At 39.4% G+C, this 21,680-nt stretch overlaps 1 protein-coding gene across 3 annotated transcripts in view; it reads left to right on the forward strand.

Annotated features, from left to right (window-relative positions):
• Window positions 1–21,680, forward strand: part of LOC122646075 — a 43,041-nt gene that overhangs the window by 19,484 nt on the left and 1,877 nt on the right. For all 3 annotated transcript variants that reach the window (XM_043839548.1, XM_043839549.1, XM_043839550.1), the window contains exons 5-7: window positions 3,091–4,453; window positions 6,961–7,058; window positions 18,360–18,492. In XM_043839548.1, the coding sequence (XP_043695483.1) occupies window positions 3,091–4,453; window positions 6,961–7,058; window positions 18,360–18,492 (1,594 nt within the window). The remainder of the gene's footprint in view (window positions 1–3,090; window positions 4,454–6,960; window positions 7,059–18,359; window positions 18,493–21,680) is intronic.

The following is a 21,680-nucleotide window of genomic DNA, read 5'->3' on the forward strand; positions in this document are numbered from 1 at the left end:
CTACCACATAAAGATTTCTGTTGGGACATTTTCTAACAAAGTGTCCAAATTCCTGGCATTTGAAACATTGTTGCTGGTCATTCTTTTTAGGTGCCTCTCCCAAGATGCCCTTACCCCTATTGTTGTCAAATTGATGTTGAGGGTTAGTGGGTGGCTTTGGAAAAGTTGAGGGACTCTGGAATGGTTTCCGGTTACTAGACTCCCTGGCTTGGAAACCACTCTTCTTTTAGGGAATGTTCCTCAAAGACCCTTCTAATTCAAGAGCTATCCGGAAAGCTTGAGGAACTTCTCTCACTACTTCACTAGATGGGGTGCCAATGTGCCATGCACGACTGGATGTCATAATTAATTCCCGTCAGAAAAATAGACAGTGTCTGCTCAACATCCTCATGAGTACGGCTTCGGATTTTCAATTCATTGAATTTAGCCATGTACTCAGTCACTGACATCTTTCCTTGCTCCAGGGTGTTCATGTCTTTCAATAATTGCAGCCTATATGTGATAGGCAAGAACTCCCTTTTGAGTCTCTCTTGCATCTCAACCCAAGTTGAGACAGGTTCATGTCCTAGACTCGTCTCCTGATACTCTAACTCAGTCCAAAAGTCTTGGGCAGCTCCAGTAAGCTTCATTTTAGCAAACCTGAAGCGGAGCTCTTCAGACATATCATAGAAGTCAAAGTACCTATCCATCTGTCTAATCCAATCGAGCAGGACCTTGGCATCTATTTGGCCATCATATGAGGGAACTTCTAATTTGACCATCTTCCTAATATCCCATCCTCTACCATATTGCTCAGTGTCATCATCATCTCCATAAGGAAAATGATGTCTCGGACCCCTTGGTCCTCGTCCTCTACCTCGGCCATGTCCATTGCCTAGGAAGTTATCCCCCATTCTGTTATAACCTTCAAAGTGGTTGTGACGCTCGAAATTGACATGATTCCCCAAATTGGGGATTTCTAACCTATGTCCAGTATCATGAGTATTGTGGCCTTGCTGTCCTTCAGAGTTTAGTATGGATGTCTCTATGGTAGCAAGTCTTGCTGTAATGGCTTGGAGGCTAGTAGTTTGTGGCTTTGTGCTACTCGGGCTGTCCTACTGGCAACCAACTCTACATGGGCAGCCCTAAGCAGCTCCTGATTAGCTTGGAGAGCTTTCAAGGTCTCTTCATTCTGTTGAAGTAACCTAGTCCACTGCTCAGGTGACATTGGGGTATAAGAAGGGGTAGACATGATATGGTAGTCACGTCCACTACGTAAAGGCATGCAATGGTGACTGAACTCACATGAAACACATGTACCAGCTGCAAACTAGATAATTAAACTCAGGCTCTGATACCAAATTCGATGTAGGATAAACCTAGAAACTAAATTTTCCTACAAGGATAACAAGCTAACCTAAGGTAGGCACCAATTACTCCTAAGGACTGTCTAGTTAGGGGGGGGGGGGGAGGGCAGTAACATACATGAGGGGACAGCAATAACAGTGAGCAATGAACAATAGAAATCATAGGGAAATCATTGGCCACATGTATTCAACTAAACAATGTTCAATTGGATGCTATAGAGGTTAGAAATCAGGCAACATTTAATCAAATACTAGCAGGCATGTACTTTCAAGAATCCTAAAAATTGTAAGACTAAGCATAGCAAGAATTTCAGCCAACATTCATGTCAAGACAACAACACTGCCAATTCAAAGAAACTATAGCATAAAAATAGGTGAAAGGGAATTAAAGATCAGGATAGGAGAAATAAATACCACTCAGATTTTAGGCACTGCAGTTAGTGAACAGCTTCCATAAAGTTGTAGTTCTGTCCATTAACTTCATTGTACAACAGAAAGTTAAAAGAACAAGGGAGCAGTACCATGGGGGGGGGTTGTTGGAGAAAAAGAAGGCAACAACATAAGGGGAGGGGACTGAACTCGTGGAAAAAGGAAAGAGAGAACAGAAATAGAAGAAGTAGGGGAGCAACACTTAGAAGAAGAAAAAGGAGAAAAGAGAGCAGACAATCAAGACAAGAAGACAAAGAAGAAGAGAAATTGGGAGAGGGAGAGAGTGACTCACACATGAGGGAGCAGTTCCATTCTTCCTGAATGTCCAACCATTTACAACAGTGCCAAAATAGGCATTAAAAGAAGGAAAAACAAAGGGGAACCATGGGGAATGGGGTGGTTACAAAAGTAGTTTCCATTACTAAAAAAAAAAGAAAAATAAAAAAAAAGGGAAAATGCCAAGTCGTGGGGAAGGGGAAGGGGGACAATTACAACATAAACAGTAAAGAAAAGAAAAGAACTTCTCCTCACATACACTTCATAAACTGAAATACTAAAAAACTGAAATAGAAATAAAAAAAAGAAACAGAAATAATAATAAATAGAAACCAGAATTACTAGCTAATACTAAAGACTATTGCAAGTGGGGTCCACAGGGGTGTGCTCTAGCAATATGGGTAACCTCGGAACTCGTCATCAATCCATATAGAAGCAGTGAATGGCTGAGATCGGCGACACCTCCTCTGGTATACTCTGAATCCACAATCAGCTGGTATGATGTCTTCATCAGAAATATTTCGTAGAAATTTCAACATGCTCAAATTTTCAGATCATGCTCATCAAATGTTATGTTTTGTGAACTTTCCATTGTTCAAATACCCTTGTAAGTGTTATCACCTCCCTCCAAGGGTTAGGTTGGTCAGCCAACCAGGAAACATTTTGCCATAAAATTGTAATACTACTATACTAAATTGACCTATCCTAAAATATCAACCGTGTCAATTGGATACAAGGCTGCTGTTTAGAGTCTACAGGACCACCACATGTATGTATGTCTATAATGACAAATCCAGAGATGTGGGTATTTCTTAGGATTGACATTGTTTATACATTGATGCTGAAATGTAATGTCTATGTACATATGCCTCTTTTGATTTTTACACATACTATGCTCTCATTTAGTAGCATATGAAGCTATACAGCTGCTGCAGTATCTGTTATTTATTTACCTTTTATTTTAGCATGCTTTCATGGTGCTTTATCGAGTATGTTTCTGCTTATTGATCCAAAGATTTTTTCTTTCTTTTTTATGTAGCTTGAAGGTGAAGGCCGTGATCTCGAGCCTGCGTTACCCATAAACATGCCATCAGTAATTCTTTTTGTGGATCGATCATCTGAATCATTGGATATTAGACAAAAGAGTATGGATGCTCTTAACACTTTTAGGGAGATAGCTTTGCAGAATGAGCTTTTCCATCAGAGGGCTGGACAACACAGTGTTAAATTCAGAGAATACTCATCCCTACCTTCTAAAGGACTGAGGAGAAGTATATCCAATCAAGATGGAAACCAAAGAGGAGAATTCTCTTCAGCAACTCAAATGGCCAAGCTCCAGGACAAGATGGCTGTTGTGATAATCAACGAGGATGGAAAAGTTGCTTTAAATAATATAGCGGCAGATAAGCAGTTCCAGTCCGTCAATGACATCTTAGGGCACCTGCTTCAGCAGAAGAAAGAAGCAAAATTAAGTTTTCTTGCAAAGGAGCTAGGCTTCCAGCTTCTATCTGATGATTTTGATGTGAAACTAGCAGATCTATTACCATCACAGAAGGAAACTGCTCAATCTGTAGAAGTTCCATCAGAATTTCCAATGGAAGATACTGGTGAAAGTAGTATTATTCCGGGAAAATATAATTTACCGAGTAGTGCAAGTGCAACTGCAGTTCAGCATGAGGAACTGGCTGGTGTTACTTTTGTTAGACCTTCCCCATATCAAAAAGAAATGGGAGGTTATGCTGAGGAGGATCCTCAGTCTATTTCTGTAGAACCAGACAAAGCTCCCATGCCTGGTGAAAATAGTTTTCCCAAGGTTATGAACTTAGAGGAGGAAAGTTCTGTGAAGATTGGCCAACAACATGTTGGGCAAAAGGTTGAACACCAACAATTCAGAGGTTGTTTTTTCTTTTCTGATGGTGGCTACCAATTGCTGAGAACCCTTTATGGTGGATCCAAAATTCCGTCTATGTTAGTTCTTGATCCTATTTCACAAAAACACTATGTCTTCCCAGAAGAAGTTTTCTGCTATTCTTCCTTGGCTAAGTTTCTTGATGGATTTTCTAATGGAAAGCTGAACTCATATCAGCGTTCAGAAACCATAATCGAAAGTCCTAGGGAGCCCATCCATCCTCCATTTGTAAATTTGGACTTTCATGAGGTGGATCCGATCCCTCGAGTCACTGCCCACACATTTTCTGAGTTGGTTCAAGGCTATAATCAGTCAAATTCGCAAAATGTTGGGCATGCTTGGATGAAGGATGTTCTGGTGCTTTTTAGCAATAGTTGGTGTGGATTTTGCCAGAGAGCAGAGTTAGTTATTCATGAAGTATACCAGGCCTTCAAGGGCTACCTGAACGTGTTGCAGGGAGGATCTAGAAATGGAGAATCACAACATATTCCTGGTATGTACTTCAGAATCACATTAACTTCTGCTCTTAAAAGGATATAACATCAGCTCTGCATTCTTTCTTTCTTTGTTTGCTCGTAACTCGATAATTTAGTGGTCCAAGTGAAGATACCTGTTATTGACATTTATTTCATCATCTGCTTATTTAGTTGACGTAAAATGCATCTAGTTCTATTCTTCTTGCTGAAAGCATAATGATAAGAGCTGATTTTTGTTCTTGAAATTGCAGAGAACCCATGCAATAAGGGGGGGGGGGTTTGAGATTTAATGTCACAATGTTCAGAAGCCAAAAAATTGTGAAAAGTGACAGAAGACAAAAATATTGAAAGGCTGAGGAATTATTATTAATTTTTTAAATGCAAGTGTTCCATTGTAGTAAACAAATTAATGTGATCAATCTCAACAATGGAACATTACAGATTTCTTAAGAATCAGTCAAGAAATCGGCCAATCTGGATCGGGAGTGTCAAAGCTGATCTTTTCCAGGATTACAATCACTATATTCTTTTCGCAGATGGTTCCCTTCCGCTAGTGATTAGGTTATTCAGATGGGAGTGATTTGTGAAAGTAGGATTTGGTGCCTAGACAGCAAGGGTATGTCCTGGATTGGGATTGTCAAAGCTGATGTGATCCAGGATGCCAATCTCTATATCCTTTCTGTAGATGGTTCCGTTACTATTAGAGTTTTTTTTTTGGATGTGGGGGGGGGGGGGAAGGGATAGGTTTCCCACTAAATATCATATGATGTGCTGCCAACCACTGTCCCTTGAACTTTAATCACCTAATTTTGAGAGGCTTCTCCCTCTGTGCCCGTATGTTCATGTTGTTTGGATGCTGTTGAATCCGTGTCCCATCTCCTTATCCATTGTCCATTCTATTTGAGGTTTGGTGCTTCTTCTTAAGGAGATGGGAATGAAAACTATGTCGAGCCTGTTTATTTGGTTGCTTCTGAAGCTAATAAGAAATTAGTGTTTAGGGCTTCCACTTGAGCCCTTGTATATTTTGGGCCCCATTATGATAATTTGATTTTGACGTGGCAAACATAACATAAATCTCTTGGGTGTATTTTATATCTACTTTGTTCTGTGAAGAGGAAATATTGCTGTGGAAAGTTAGGAACTGTAGCCCCATGGAGGAAGTTTACTGCAGCCAGGGGTCACTGAAATCCTAATCAGCTTGCTGCCCTCAGATGAGCTCACCCAAGTATCCAATACAGATATAACATGTAACCATAAAACATGCCACTACATGAACATTGGCCAGCACAGAACAAAACTAGATTAAGCTGGAGTCGTGATATTCAATCAATCTTTATGACAACAACAACTCAGCCTTATCCCAACTGAATGGGGTCGGCTAGATGAATCCTTGTGAAGGCGAGGTATAAAAATTAAAAGTAAAGAAAAGAACACAACAACATCAACTACAGATCAGTCTGATACAAAATTACAAACTAATTGGGTTCAGCTACACAAGATTGCTTAAATCTGATTTAACTGAAGGAGTTATGTACTGGTCAAACTTAATTTGGCGTGTGCGAAAATTGTCAAAATTGCTTTGAATGAAAATATTTTTTCAAATATCAAAACAAATGAATATTTTACTGCACTTTTGTTTTTTAGCAATGTTTTACCATATTAAAATTTATGGAATTTTTAGATTTGAGAAAAACTCAACATTTAAAAGTTGAAAATTGCACTTACCGCTGAAAATTCAGTTTTTGTTCTTGAACTGGGGGGGTTGACTTTTTATCTTTTCGGAATTTTATTTTTTAACTATTTTTATTGGATTCAAATAGGGGGTATTTTCTTATTTATGAATAATATCTTAAGTAAATGAAATAAAAAATATAAAAACAGGTGTTCAGGTTGAAACTTGCAAAAAAACGGACTGTTTCTATCGAAACCTGGTCGAAACAGGTCGAGTTGGGTTGAAACATGGGAATTTTTAGAATCAATGGCCATCTCGTCTCGGTTTCTTGCGAAACCGAGACATCTCAGTTTCGACCGAGATGTTTTTTCCATGTACACAACGCCATCCCAACTAAATGGGGTCAGTTAATTAGTGCTTGCTTCTTCTTGTTTTATCATTCATTTGTTCCTATGGATGAAGAGATAGCCTATCTTTCGACTTGACTTTTTTGCCTTCAACAGTGCTTAGGTAGTGCTCACAGCGAGATAGGCAGCTCAGCTTACTATTTATTCCAACCCTAATGTAGCCTATCTTTCGACTTGACTTTTTTTCTCTCTCTCTCTCTCTCTCTCTCCCTCTTCTTTCAATTAAAGCCTGTTATCTGTAGGACTTCAAGGTTTTTAGACCTTCCTGCATTAGTCCCCCTCCTTGAAGTTTAATATCTATGGTCACAATTTGCTTAGAGAATTCTTCACCTTATTTACCCTAATTATTTATCTAAAACTTTAAAATATGCAAGCTGTGTCAGAATGCGTAGCTTTTGTTCTATATATATCTGTTTATATTCTGACAAAACTGTACTGGTGGCAGATAGATCAAAAGATGCAATTTTAAACGAGCTTCCACAGATTTTCTTGATGGACTGTACATTTAACGACTGCAACTCTCTTCTAGAATCAATGGGTCAGGTAAGTTGTGTGGAGTCAACATTTATGTATTATTGAATTTTGTTGCGACGTATCATGTTTTTCAAGTCCTTCCTTGCTGAACTCTTAAATCTATTCTTGGAGAGGAGCAAAAATCTAGCATCTTATAAATCATCATTAAGTTCTGGACGGTGCATGAGAGGGACTAAAATCAGTGAACTTGCTTGAAATGTCATTATCGATAAAAATGCTGTGACCTGGTATTAATCCTCCTTAAGCATGATCCCAGGAAGAGTGGATTGCAAAAGCTCCTCTGAGACTTTGGTATGAGTGCCTTACGGGTTATTGGCATAGGATGTACTTTTAGGAAACTTGAGGGTTGGATGACAGCTTTAAGATTCAAGTGACATTTGCGGGAGTATAATGCATAGCATAAATTAACTTAAACGAGCAGCAAATTGTTGATGTCAGTGAAGAACCCAACTATTCCTGCTGCAATAATTTTTTTTGGAGGAAGGGGAGGGGGAAAGACTCTCCTTTTTATTTTAGTTCCTAGTTAAACTAAGAACCCTAATTTGAGTCCAACTTAACTCCGGTGATTGCTTTCCTTAAACAAATGAAAATATCAGCTTAAGAAAGAGACTAAAAATTTCTAATCAAATTTTGTTGAAATTTATGTGCTGAAGCATATATATGTTGACTGTTGAGGGTACTTATGCCTTTTCATCTTATGAGGATAAGTTGTATATTCTGATCTCTAAAAGGGCAGTATTGTCTTCTTCACTTTATTAACTGTATATTGGGCTGAAGTATCTATTTTAGGACTCAGACACAACTGGGGGTGCAAGTTGTGCAGCAGGTTGGAACAGCCAGAGGTCAGGCTGGGATATGACAACCCAAGCACAGCCTTCTGGGGCTTAGGCCGCTTAGTACAACCAACGTCCAGGAAGCAGTCCTAAATTTACTGTCTGAAAGGTTCGCTTCTCTGAATCAAGTCAGTGGAATCATAAGAAATGCCCATCTTCTTAGAGCCCATTAGCACTCTCAAGAGCTGACTTAGATTTCAAGAAACCTCAACTTTGGAGTCTGTTCAGAATACTCCAGCTGTCTTCAAATCTCAACCGAAAAAGAACAACTCGATCTGAACTCTGAAGTATTAGTGGAGGGGATGGTTATGGAGTTAACAATTAGAGCTTTGAGTTGTAGGAAGATCCCTCCTTTTGGTAGGGCCACAGTATGCAGATGTTTCATCTTGGTTTTGATTTTTACATATTTCTGTGAACATAAGTTATCATCTTGACTGTTTTTTTTTTTTGACTATATGTATATTGTGACAGTAATAGAACCTGAATTCAGTACCTGGACATAAGGAAGAGAGGAGAATATGGAAGTCGAAGAGAAGAAGAGAAAAGATGCCCACAGTTTGAGAGAGGAGCAGAATCTTCCAAACTGTGGGTTGGGGGGAGTGAGTACTTATATTAATATAAAAGAAGAAATTTCAATAAAGGACTGGGTTCACACTAAAGCCTATAACATAAGTGTACTTTACACTGAAGAACAGAAATATAAAAAACATTACAAATATACCCTTATGAAACCGACATAACTTAACACTCCCCCTCAAGCTTGGAGCATAGATATCACCCAGTCCCTGCTGGCTTGGAACACCCTTAAGAAATACATTGCGAAACAAGACCTTGGTAAACAAGTCTCCAAGTTGATAACTAAACTGACAAACAGAGTGGAAATCAATTTCTTCATCATTGCATCCCGAACAAAATGAGAGCCCACTTCAATATGTTTGGTCCTCTCATGAAAGATGGGATTACTAGCAATATAAATAGCTGCTTGATCATCACAGAATATGCCAACAGGTTTGCTGATCAGAAACCAAACTCCTGATGTTAGCTCTAAGCTCTCCTTGTTACCCAATGATAGTGTCTTAGATTTCCCAAGGAACCAGTTTATTGTTGCTTCCTGGGGTTTGCCCTTGCCCTTGTTTTATCTCCCTGTCCCTCCCTCTTGAGGATTGGGTTTTCCTTTGTGTTTCTTGTTTATCCTGTATTTTCTTTTTCCCCTTTTGGGGCTCTTGGTAATGAATTCTTTATTCACCCCCAAAAAAAAAGTTTTTAAGAAGTTTTTGAAGTGGTTAAGGAAATCTATGAAATGGCTGGCGACTGGTGCTTAGTTTATCATTATTAAGAAAAGTTAACAACGATAAAATATTAGATTGTTTTATAGAAGTAGTAATTAATCGTTGTTGTTTTGACGTCAATCTATTCACTCATCTAGATAATATATTTTCCTTGTTCACTAATAACTCGACTAATTGTACTCATGTTTCTAATTTCTATAATCAATGCAATCCCCCGGTCCAATAGGTCAGATGCATGATCTTATCATTGATCTTATCATAGATCCATTGTAGTCTTGAAATTATCTGGTAATGGAAACAACAACGATACTCGCCATCTCTATATTTGGTTCACTTGTTTTACCGGGTATGCTTTGTATACCACTTTTGGGCAACCCTCTCAACAACTAAGAGACCCATGGGGCTCATTTTTAACTGAGATAATAAAAATTTATTTCATCATTCTAGTCGGAAAATTAGGCAGTTCTTAAAAAAAAAAAAAAAAAAAAAAAAGAAAAAAAGGACCCATTCTCTATACTTTCAGTGGGCTCAATATAACAAGTCACATGCTCATATTGCGGAAATACAGAAATGAAGGAATTCCATGATCAAAATACCAGAATAGCCTTGAGATAGTTCTGTATATCTAGGTCGAATCATAAATAAAGGAGAAATAGAGGAAGATGTTACATATAGAATTAGTGCAGGGTGGATCAAGTGGAGAGGTGCTTATGGAGTGTTGTGATCAGCATTACCAAAACTGAAAAGAATTTTTTTTAGGACAGTTATAAGACCAGAAATGATGTATGAAGCTGCATGTTGGTGGTGAAGGAACATTGTAAATAGAAATTATTGTAGCTAAGATAAGGATGTCAAGATAGATGAATGGTAAAACTAGGAAAATTAATGTACGCAATGAATATATTGGAGGTAATTTAGGAGTAGATCCGTTGAGAGAGAAGTTGTTTCGAGGTGGCATGGACATGTGCAACGAAGATCCCCAAATGCACTGGCGAGGTAGAATGATATTTTTCAGATTGGAGATAAAAGAGCAAGGGCTAACAGTTAGATTTTAGGTTAGGAAAGTAGGTAAGAAGAGGAGAAGAAGTTGGAGGAGGAAGAGGAAGAGAGGAGAGGAAGAAGGAGACAAGGAGGAAGAAGAGAAACTATTTCGGTTGTAATTGTTGTGTTGGAGATTATTCTCTCCGACCTATATTACCCAAATAACAACTCTTAACATATTACATCCAACCTCCCTAGGGAGGTAAAAGGTAAAAAGAAGAAAAAGAAATGACATAATAAGGGAACTAGATAAGGTTCAGTTCCTAAAGTACCGCTAGGACATAAAGTCTAATAACTCTAACACTCCCCCTCAGGTTAGGAAATAAATGTCATGCATTCCCAGCTTGCATAGGAGAGTACCAAACTGAAGAGAGGCAAGTGCCTTGGTGAAGATGTCTGCCAGTTGATCACCAGTCTTTACAAAAGGAGTACAAATGCAGCCAGAGTCTATCTTCTCCTTGATGAAGTGTCGATCAACTTCAATGTGCTTGGTTTTGTCATGTTGTACTAGATTGTGGGCAATACTGATGGCAGCCATGTTGTCACAGTAGAGTCTCATAGGGCCCTCAGTGTCAAACCCCAGTTCCTAAACTAGTCTTTTCAACCATATGAGTTCACACACTCCATGAGCAATAGCTCTAAATTTTACCTTGGCACTGGATCTAGCTACAACCGGCTGTTTTTTGCTTCTCCATGTAACCAAGTTACCTCCCACAAAGGTACAATAGCTGGAGGTAGACCTCCTGTCTGTGATGGATCCAGCCCAATCAGCATCAGTAATACCTTCCACTCTCAGGTGGTTGTGTCTGGTATACAACAGTCCTTTCCCTGGGCACGACTTCAAATATCTAAGAATATGATACACAACATCTAAATTGCCACTCTTGGGGGCCTACATAAATTGGCTCACTACTCCCACTGCATAGGAAATATCTGGGCGTGTCATAGAAAGGTAAATTAGCTTCCCAACTAGCCTCTGGTACTTTCCCACATCAACAAGAGAAGGACCACAATCTTCTCCTAGTTTGTGATTCTGCTCAATAGGAGAACTTGCTGGTTTGCAGCCTAACATGCCTGTCTCTGTCAGCAAATAAAGCACAAACTTTCGTTGACATGTTGATTCCTCTCTTCATCCTTGATACTTCAATGCCTAAGAAATACTTCAAGGGACCCAGATCTTTGATTTCAAACTGTTCAGCTAAGTAAATTTTTCAGTTTATTTATTTCAGCCATATCATCTCCAGTGGCTACAATATCATCAACATAGACAATGAGGGCTGTGATGGTACCATTGCCCCACTTGGTAAAGAGAGTGTGGCCAGCTTGACTCTGGGAATATCCATTCTTCAGAATAGTCTGTCGGAAGCGCTCAAACCATGCCTTTGGTGACTGTTTGAGTCCATATAGTGTCTTCTTGAGGAGACACACCTTCCCTTCAATTGAAGGTATTTTGAAGCCTGGTGGGGGTTGCATGTACACTTCCTCTTCCAAGACACCATGAAGAAAGGCATTCTTCACATCTAACTGATATAATGGCCAATCTTTATTGGCAGCCAATGATAAAATAAATCTTATAGAGTTGTGCTTAGCCACAGGAGCAAATGTCTCCTGATAGTCATCCCCATAGACTTGACTGTACCCCTTGGCTACCAACCTTGCTTTGTATCTCTCAACAGTACCATCAGATTTATACTTGATTGTATAGACCCATCTGCATCTAACTGGGACACGTCCCTTGGGAAGATCCACCAATTGCCAAGTACCATTCTTTTCAAGAGTCATCATCTCCTCAGACATAGGTTGTCTCCACTTTTGGGTCAGACATAGCATCAGTCACATTTCTAGGAATAGAAGCTGTAGAGTGAGCAGCAATAAAGGCAAGACTTGTAGGAGAAAGAGCATCGTAGGAAACAAACTGGGCTATAGGATTAGTACAAGCTCTTTTCCCCTTTCTAACAGCAATAGGAAGGTCTAAATCAGATGGAGGAGAAGGGATATCACCTGATTGAAGAGAATGAATCTCAGGATGTGAATCTGGATCCAAAGAGGACTCTTGGTAGGTCTTCTTTCCTTCATTATGCAAGCCTTCACCTCTCTTGTATTTAATGTGGTAATCCTTCTCCTTACCAGGACCACTGTCAACAACTAAATCTGTATTCACATCCACATCCACATCCACAGTCCTGTACTTTCCAATGTCAAGCATAAAGGGAGAGATAGGTAGAGGATAATGAAGGAAATCAGCCGCCTATTCACTTCCACAATTCTCCCCCTGAAGAGGATGCTGAGATGGTGCAAAGAAAGGGACAAACTCAAGGAAAGTCACATCTTTGGAGGTGAGGCACCTGCGAGAAGATGGGTGATAGCACTTGTAACCTTTGGTAGTAGAAGAGTACCCAAGAAAGAGACACTTGAGAGCTTTGGGATCAAGTTTAGTACGATGTGATTTGTTAACATGCACATAACAAACACTGCCAAAGACTTTAGGAGGAAGAGAGAAAGCAGAAACCTGTAGAGATAAGATTTCTAAGGGAGATTTGAAATCAAGAAGTTTGTTAGGCATGCGATTAATGAGAAAGGAAGCAGTGAGAAGAGTTGCAGACCAGAAGGTCTTGGGAACATGCATGCCAAACAAGAGACTACGGGTGACCTCCAATAAATGACGATTTTTCCTCTCAGCAACCCGATTTTGTTGGGGTGCGTCAACACACGCGAGTTGATGGATAATGCCATTATTAGTGAAGAAGGCTTGGAGGCCACCAAATATGTATTCTCCTCCTTTATCAGACCGAACAGTTTTGATACAAGTATCAAACTAAGTAAGAATCATCTGATAAAAATTCTGAAATGCATCACAAACATCACTTTTATGTTTCATAAGAACAGTCCAAGTAGCACGAGAAAAATCATCAACAAATGACATAAAGTAACGATAGCCAAATAAAGAGGTAGTAGGGGAAGGTCCCCAAACATCAGTATGCACAATATGGAAAGGAGCAGCAGTTCTATTACCATGATATGGATAAGAAGAACGACAATGTTTGGCAAACATACATGGTTCACATTGAAAAACATGAGAAGAAGCAAAAGAAGAAAATAAGTGAGGCAACTGTTTCCTCGTTACAACAAAAGATGGATGGCCAAGTCAATGATGCCATAAGATAATAGACTCCACATAACTACTATCATTACGTCCACACACATAGGACTGAGCTGTGGGCAAAAAAGGGTAAAAAAGGTAAAGGCCTTGCTCCTCATGTCCACTACCAATAATCCTCTTTGTCACTAAATCCTGAAAAAGACAGTGAGAAGGAAAAAATGTGACACAACAGTTCAGAGATTTAGTCAAGTGACTCACAGATAAAAGATTAAGTGTAAGGTTAGGGACATGAAGAACGGAAGTAAGGGAAATAGATGATGTAACAGGGATACTACCCTTGCTAGATATGGAGGAAAGGGAGCCGTCAGCTACCGTACCGGTCATGTGGTTAGTGGCACTAGAGTCAATGACCCAAGACTGGGTTTCAGTAGAAGTGGAGGTGGAGACCTGCAAAGCTGTGGATGAAGAAGAGCTGGCCACTGTGGGTGCAAGAGATATACTCAGCTGTGACAGGACCCTGCGAAACACTGCATCTGCCAAAGTGGAGTCATTCTGTGTAGCATCTGCCTTAGTCATCACAGAGTGTGCTCTAGCTCCCCCTCTACGGCCACCACGACCTCGTGTGCCAGGAGGACGACCATGAAGAGATCAACACCTATCCTTGGTGTGTCTAGTTCTCCCATAAGGATCACATTTAAACTTGTCTCTCCCAACTCTACTAGCACTAACTGTCTCCACTGTTCTGTCTTCCTCACGATTAGGCCCTTGGCCTCTACCACCTCCACGGGTGTCTCGGAAAGAACTAGAATTGAGAGCTGACCTCTCAAGAGATGATGTTGGTGTTGGTTCCATAGCAACACGCCGAGTCTCCTCACTCTGTAAGTAACTACAGACCTCATTAAGAGATGGAAGGCGAGACCGACCTAAAATCTGGAGCCTGATTGGCTCATAGTCAAGGTTCATACCACCAAGTAAAGTGAAGAAACGCTCATTTTCAAGAGTCCGATACATCTTTGCTTCATCCAGTGGGTTGGTCAAGTGAAGAACCCTGTAGTGGTCATACTCCTCCAAAAGACCAAGAAAAGCATTTTAGTACGCAGAAATGGTCCTGTCACCCTACCTCATTGAGTTAATTTTTTGGTGAAGCTGATAGACCTTGGCAGAGTCACCCACTCTATCAAAAGTCTGGGAGACACTGTCCCAGATTGCTTTGGCAGTTTTTTTTCTTATAAACCTTCTCCCAAACTCGGGTGTCATGGAGAAAATTAAGCATTTCATATCTGTAGAGTTTTTCGGTCTCCCATTTGTCATAGGTAGGTGAACCAGGCTCTGGAGCTTTAATAGCACTAGTAATGTACCCAAGTTTCCCTTTGCTCCTAAGGGAAAGCTTCACAGAGTGTGACTAGTCCAAGTAGTTAGTGTCATCAAGCTTCACAAAGGAAATCTGTGTATGTGTGCTCTCATAAACCAACTGAGGGGCAGCTAGAGTGGGCTGTGAATCAACCGAACCAAGTCCAGATGTACCCGAATCAACCATATTGTATGGGAAACAACACTTAACCATAAACCAGATTTCCAACAGCAAGTGGGGAGTACACACTCAACCCAAATAGAGGATTCCAACATAAAACAGAAATTCCAGCAAGGAAGAAAACAAGTACCAGCTGGACAAAGCTTCACCCTAACACTCTCCAAGGAGTAAAAACAGCTTACACAAGCTCCAAGACTTCAAATACAGGTATTCATAATCACCCCTCAGCCAAAAAGAAGCCCAATGTACCCTAAATGCAAGAACAAGAGAAGGACAACATTATCGGGTTTACCTGGGCAGAAAAGAGACACCACAAAACTGAGTTATGCTCAAAGAAGAGCCTCATCCATCAATAGAGAACACTAGAGGGAGAAGTAGGACCCTTGTACGATCCTAGTGAGTTGTTCCAACAACCAAACCCATGCCGAAATGGAGATGAAACAGGGACTGCAACCTGCAACTGGCGGAAATCTGGCTGCAGCTAGATGAACTTCAAAACTCCACGAGAGCTTCAAGAAAGCTGAAAAATAATCTTCCATCTCTTAAATAGGTTGTATATAACCTATCTCATGCTATTCCAGCAAGTTGTTTACATGAGAGCCTCTTCCTTGGAATCCCTTGTGTGCTAGGGTTCCAAAGAGAGGGAAAAGAATAGAAGCAAGAGGATTGATGCGACTCTCAAACCTAAAGCTCTGATACCAAGTTAGATTTTAGGTTAGGAAAGTAGGTAAGAAGAAGAGAAGAAGTTGGAGGAGGAAGAGGAAGAGAGGAGAGGAAGAAGGAGACAAGGAGAAAGAAGAGAAACTATTTCAGTTGTAGTTTTCGTGTTGGAGGTTATTCTCTCCACACCTATATTACTCAAATAACAACTCTTAACATATTACATCCAACCTCCCTAGGGAGGTAAAAGGTAAAAAGAAGAAAAAGAAGAAATTACATAATAAGGGAACTAGATAAGTTTCAGTTCCTAAAGTACCCCTAGGACATAAAGTTATTAAACTCTAACACTAACCTTAAAATGACTTTGGGAGTACTGAGAAAAGACATGCATAGATTAGGGTTGACACCGGGAATGGCTTTGAATAAAGTTGAATGAGAAACAATGTAGTTTGGATAAGGCTTTTGTTGGGTTGAGTTGAGTTGAGTTTGGATAAATTAACACAATTATTCTTGGTAATGATTGTGAATTTTCCGTTGTGTTATGTTTTAGTTTCACTTCACTTGTTCTGGACTTTAGATTTTACTTCACTTCACTTGTTTTTGAAGGTGCCGTGTGCCGCAGCACTAAGAAGCTTGGATTGTTGTGGCCAGGTCTTGGGATCGAATCCCACCCTTCACCTTTCTTCTATCGTCCAAGTTCTAACCACACTTTTCGGAAAAAAAGGAGGCGTAGTGAGGAAACAGTGGATCACTTGCTGACCATTGTTGTGACTATAGTATTAAATCTCGTTTCGGTCAGACCGAAATTTCTGAGATACCGAAATTTCTCCGAAATATTGTATTTTTTCTCTGAGTTTTGCTTGACCATTTCTGGGTGTATAATGCCGAAATACCGAAACAAAATGACCGAAATTTCGACAAAACGGTGCATTTTTTAGATTGAGACGACCAAAATTTTTGAAACGAGATGACCAAAATTTCTGAAATATTGCATTTTTGCATTTCGACATAGCATCTCGTTTCGGCTTGGCCGAAATCGGAAATTTCGGCGAGATTTTGAACTATGGCTGTGACTGTTTTAATTTTACTATTGGACCATACCAATGGTATCGATTATCTAGTACAGATACGTATTGACCATATCAGTCCAATATGTATCACGTACCACAGAATGGATATGATACAATGCAATAAGGACTAAGGAGGGAAAAAAGTTTTTGTATTTGGCCTGCAAAAAAATCAGAACACAGATATGTTATAGAACCAGACACCGAAACTGAGAAAAATCAGTGTTGGAGCTTAGATACGTTAATAGTCGAGCTTGGGAAGTATTTTAGACTCAGAAACAACTCCAAAGGATTGATCAAACACAGATTTTTTTTTTTTTTTTGTGGGATTAAAGGTGAAGGAAATTGTGGTTTTGAAGTGGAAGTCTTGAGGAGGATGAGAGAGAGCTAACCCCTCTGTTATCCCGCAACCCATCCTTCCCACTCCTCTATCCGGCTTACGAGTTGCCATTGCATGCCCTCCGTCCACCCTTTTGTTGGAGTTGAGCTGAACATAGGAAGAAACTCTGTCATTGTTTTTGGTCAATTTACACTCCTTTTCCTTTTTTATTACTTTGTGCTTCTCTATTCCTAGGGTGTATTGTTACCTAGATAGACCCTTTCCGAAAGCCACTGGTTTTTGGTCTATTGACAATTTACACTTCTTTTCCTTTTTTATTACTTTGTGCTTCTCTATTCCTAGGGTGTATTGTTACCTAGATAGACTCTTTCCGAAAGCCACTGGTTTAGAACCTTCAATGATGGTTTAGAATCTTCAATGACTGTTCTTATTTTCTATGCCTTTTTAGGGTACTCCATTACAACCTAGTGGTCGTGAGTTCGATTTGGGAAACAGTCTCTCCGCGAAGCGGGGGTAAGGCTGCGTACATTATGATCCTTCCCAGACCCTGCAGTGGCGGGAGCCTCATGCACTGGGTACGCCCTTTTGATCTGTTTCAGGCCTTGATTCATTAGATTAATTGGAATAGACCATGTCCCCATGTGTTTATCACTAAAAAAATCAAGTAAATAAAAAAAGGAAATTTTTTTGTATGGGCGTGTGGATCCTGCACGGCCCCTGTCAAAGAAACCATACCTTTGTTACTCACTCCCCCCCGAAAGCTGTCATGCACTGACGTCCTAATGTGCCACATGGGAGGATGATTTGGCAAATCCAATTATTGGATAGGAAGGGCATGGTATGGATTGGTTACATTTCAATTTTTACAGCAAAACTCAACCATTTACTGCCCATGTATTGGCATCTTTCCCTTGTTCTTTAGCCACCTATTTATTTTTCAAAATGTAATGAATCTTCAAAGTTTTAAACTGCCACATGGCTAATTCTGATTGAGTTCAAAGTGACAGGTAATCAGGGTATCATGGGGCATTCTTGACCGCTACCTGCTGCCATGTGGAAGAAATTGGGTCCGACCACCTAACGTCCTATGGTCGGACCTAATTACTTGCTTATTTTTGGTGTATTATGCTTCAAAACAGTATTTTTCATGTATCCTAGGCATCTCTTAAAACCACCCCCGATACGCCAATCATTACCAATACTTGACATCATGCGCACACCTAAGTCTTCTTTTATAATAAATACATTCATAAAGAAATTATTCTAATTCTTTTTCTTGCTTCTTTCTCCTGTTGTATGAAATTTAATACATGTTTGATGCTATTGATATAACTGTAAGCCACTTGGATTAATGAGGAACCAGTGGATCACTTGCTAACCATTGTTGCGATTGTTTTAATTGTATTATTGAACTATAGCTAAGTCTTCTTTTGTAATTAAAACATGCAGAAAGTACTTTACCCGGCACTGGTGTTATTTCCAGCAGGGAAGAAGAATGCTATCTTTTATGAAGGGGATATGGCTGTAGCTAACATAATTAGGTTTGTAGCAGATCATGGAAGTAATTCTCTTATTAGTGAAGGTAAGAGTATCCTGCCTGCGATTGTTTACTTCTTTGGATCATTTGAACTCTTATTTTCACTATCAAATGAATGTCTTCGTGTCATGCTCACTTCTATTATGCTGGGTTGTTTAGCGTCAATGTTCTCTCTTTGAGCTGATTTGTGGGAGAATACTATTATTTGCTCAATCAGGGAGACTTCATGCTTGTTACCTTGTATTGAACAATTGAAAATGGTGATGCTTCAAGTTTTTTTTTTTTATAATTTAGGGTGAATTTTTTTAATGAGGATGTGGGTGCGGCTATCCCAATCTATGAGCAAAAAACAGGATTCTGGAACTTGGGGAAAATATGGATTTTGTATAGACTTTTAATAATTAGTAGCTTTTTTTATATTATAAAAATATTTTTTTATTGTTACAGAGGAGGTCAAATTAAATTAAAAGCAGGAAAAATACAAAATATATTGGTTTTCATTACTACATGGAAAGATTCAGAATAAGGGTTTTTAATCCAGGTCCATAGCTTTAGCTGTGGATCCTAGGTCTGTCATGCAAGGAATTAAAGGTATCAAAGAGACTACAATTCTTTAATAATGGTGATGCAGCCAGCCAAACCTTAGATGCAAATTAGCATTTGAGGAGTTGATAAGCTGCCACGCAGGCCTATATATATAATAATAATAATAATAATACAACTCTTACCAAAAAAAAAAAAAAAATTAATACAACAACAGAAACAACAACAACTCAGCCTTATCCCAACTAAATGGGGTCGGCTACATGGATCCTTGCCCTCCAATCAGTTATATTTGAGGTCATACTTGATACAAGGCCTAAGCTATGTAAGTCTTTCCTCACCAATTCTCCTAAGGTCATTTTAGGTTTGCCCCTGGCTCTTTTAGTTCCTTCAATCTGAATCAAATCACTCCTCAATATTGGAGCATCCAAGGGCCTCCGTTGAACATGGCCATGCCACCTCAAACGACTTTCTCATAGCTGATCATGTATCGGACCTATTCCCAAAGCAGCTCTAATATGATCATTCCTTACTTTATCCTTCCTAGTTGTCACTCATCCATCTCAACATCTTCATCTCCACTACACTGAATTTATCCATATGATGCTTCTTAACTGCCAACATTCCGCACCATATATCATAGTCGGTCGTGCGACTGTTCTATAAATTTTTCTTTGAAGTTTTAAAGGAATACACCGATCACAACACTCCAGATGCATTTCTCCACTTCATTCATCCTATTTTAATTCACTGTGAAACATCATCCTCTATATCACCTTTATTTATGATTGAGAGATTACCTAAAATAATCACTTTGCGCAATCTCCCTCTCATCAATTTTCACCACTTCATTATCTGTCCTAGTGTAACTAAAGTTACACATCATATACTCCGTCTTCGTTCTACTCGTCTTAAAACCTTTTGATTCCAAGGTTGATCTCCCTAACTCCAACTTGGCGTTAATCCCTGTTTTTGTCTCATCCACCAAAACAATATATCAGCAAAAAGCATACACCAAGAAACCCCATCTTGAATGTCTCTGGTTAAATCATCCATGATAAGTACAAGCAAATAAGGGCTTAAAACTGATCTTTGATGTAACCCAATTGTAATTGGGAATTCACTACTTTGGCCCCCCACAGTAAGGTTTATCCAATACATGGGGCCCACTATTCTATTTTATTTCTTATTTGGTAGTATAATCAAGATTGGACTTAATCTTATCATTTTTTCTAGCTTTTTAGATTATATTAGGAAACTCCCTCACAGCCTACGGTTGGAGGATAGAGTCCCTTTTTGAAACACTTCTTGTATCTTGTACTTGCCAGATTAACTCTCTAGGGACTCTGTCATAAGCTTTTTCAAGGTCAATAAAGACCATATGAAGATCCTTCTTGCAATCTCTAAATCTTTTTATGAGTCTCCTAAGTAAATAGCTTTTGTCGTAGATCTTCCTGGTATAAAACCAAATTGGTTCTCCGTAATAGTAGTTTCTTGTCTCAGTTGGGTTTCAATAACCTCTCCCATAATTTGATAGTATGACTCATTAGTTTTATACCTCTATAGTTATTGCAGCTCTGAATATCACCTTTATTTTTGTATATCGGAACCACAATACTTCTCTTCCATTCATCTGGCATTTACCTTGTGCTCATAATCTTATTAAACAGCTTGGTTAGCCAAGATAAACCATAAATTCCTAAGCTCTTCCACAGATTCTCTGTAATAGTACTTCCTTGTGCTCATAATCTTATTGTATAATAATGAATGAAAAAGGGGCTGCAACAGTTTAGAGTAGCCAGCTGATTTCCCTGCTAAATGGTGTCTATGACCACTGCGAGAGAGAGAGAGAGAGAGAGGAACTTCCTAACTAATTCAATAAAAAAGCATAGGAACTTCCTAACTAATAAAACTCCTTCTCGAAAATATCAAAAAGGGCCATTACCCAGTGCTGGTCCCGCCTATGTGGGGTCCTGGGAGGGTGAGTTTGGAGTTCATCTAACCTTTGGTATTTTTGCGTAAAGTGGCCGGCCTCAAGACTTGAACCCAGGCATTGCCCTGGCTGCCCGTAGCTTTTACCGTTACTTGTTCTAAACAGTGACCCTACCTTTCTAAAAGAGTAAAGAGACCAGAAAAATAGAAACTCGTAAAAAACCTAAAACTCCTAATTACTTGGTCCCCAAGACATTACTAATAAAATATCTACTGTAGGGCTCAACACTCTAATTTCTTGAATTAAAAAACTAATTTTCCTATACCCCCTAGACCCATATTTTTGGGCTTTGATGATTCAGTTCCTTACTAATCAAATTCAAAGAAGTAAAAGCCCACACCCAATAGATATCAGACTAGGACCAATTTTTTAACTGGGGTTGCATTAGCTGATTGAGGTCTATATCTTTGGCTCTGGTCCTTGGGCATATAAAATCCCACTTATTATTTATGTGTTGTGTGTGTGTGGGGGGGTCTTCTCTGCTGCTGACCATCAATCTGAACTCAAAAAGTATAGTTTCTCCTCCCTCATCCTTCTCTACATCGTCTGCCCCTTCCTTCCCAACTTTCTTCTTCCTTTCGATGCCTGCTTCCCTTCTGTAATTTCTCTGTTTTGTTAATGGAAAATAATAAGGGGTCATTTGGGAGGGGAGGAATCAACCCCAAGTCTTCCCCTTCCCCACCTCTCTTCTTCCTTC

The sequence above is a fragment of the Telopea speciosissima genome, chromosome 11 (genome assembly GCF_018873765.1).
Source record: "Telopea speciosissima isolate NSW1024214 ecotype Mountain lineage chromosome 11, Tspe_v1, whole genome shotgun sequence".
NCBI classification, from domain to species: Eukaryota; Viridiplantae; Streptophyta; class Magnoliopsida; order Proteales; family Proteaceae; genus Telopea; species Telopea speciosissima.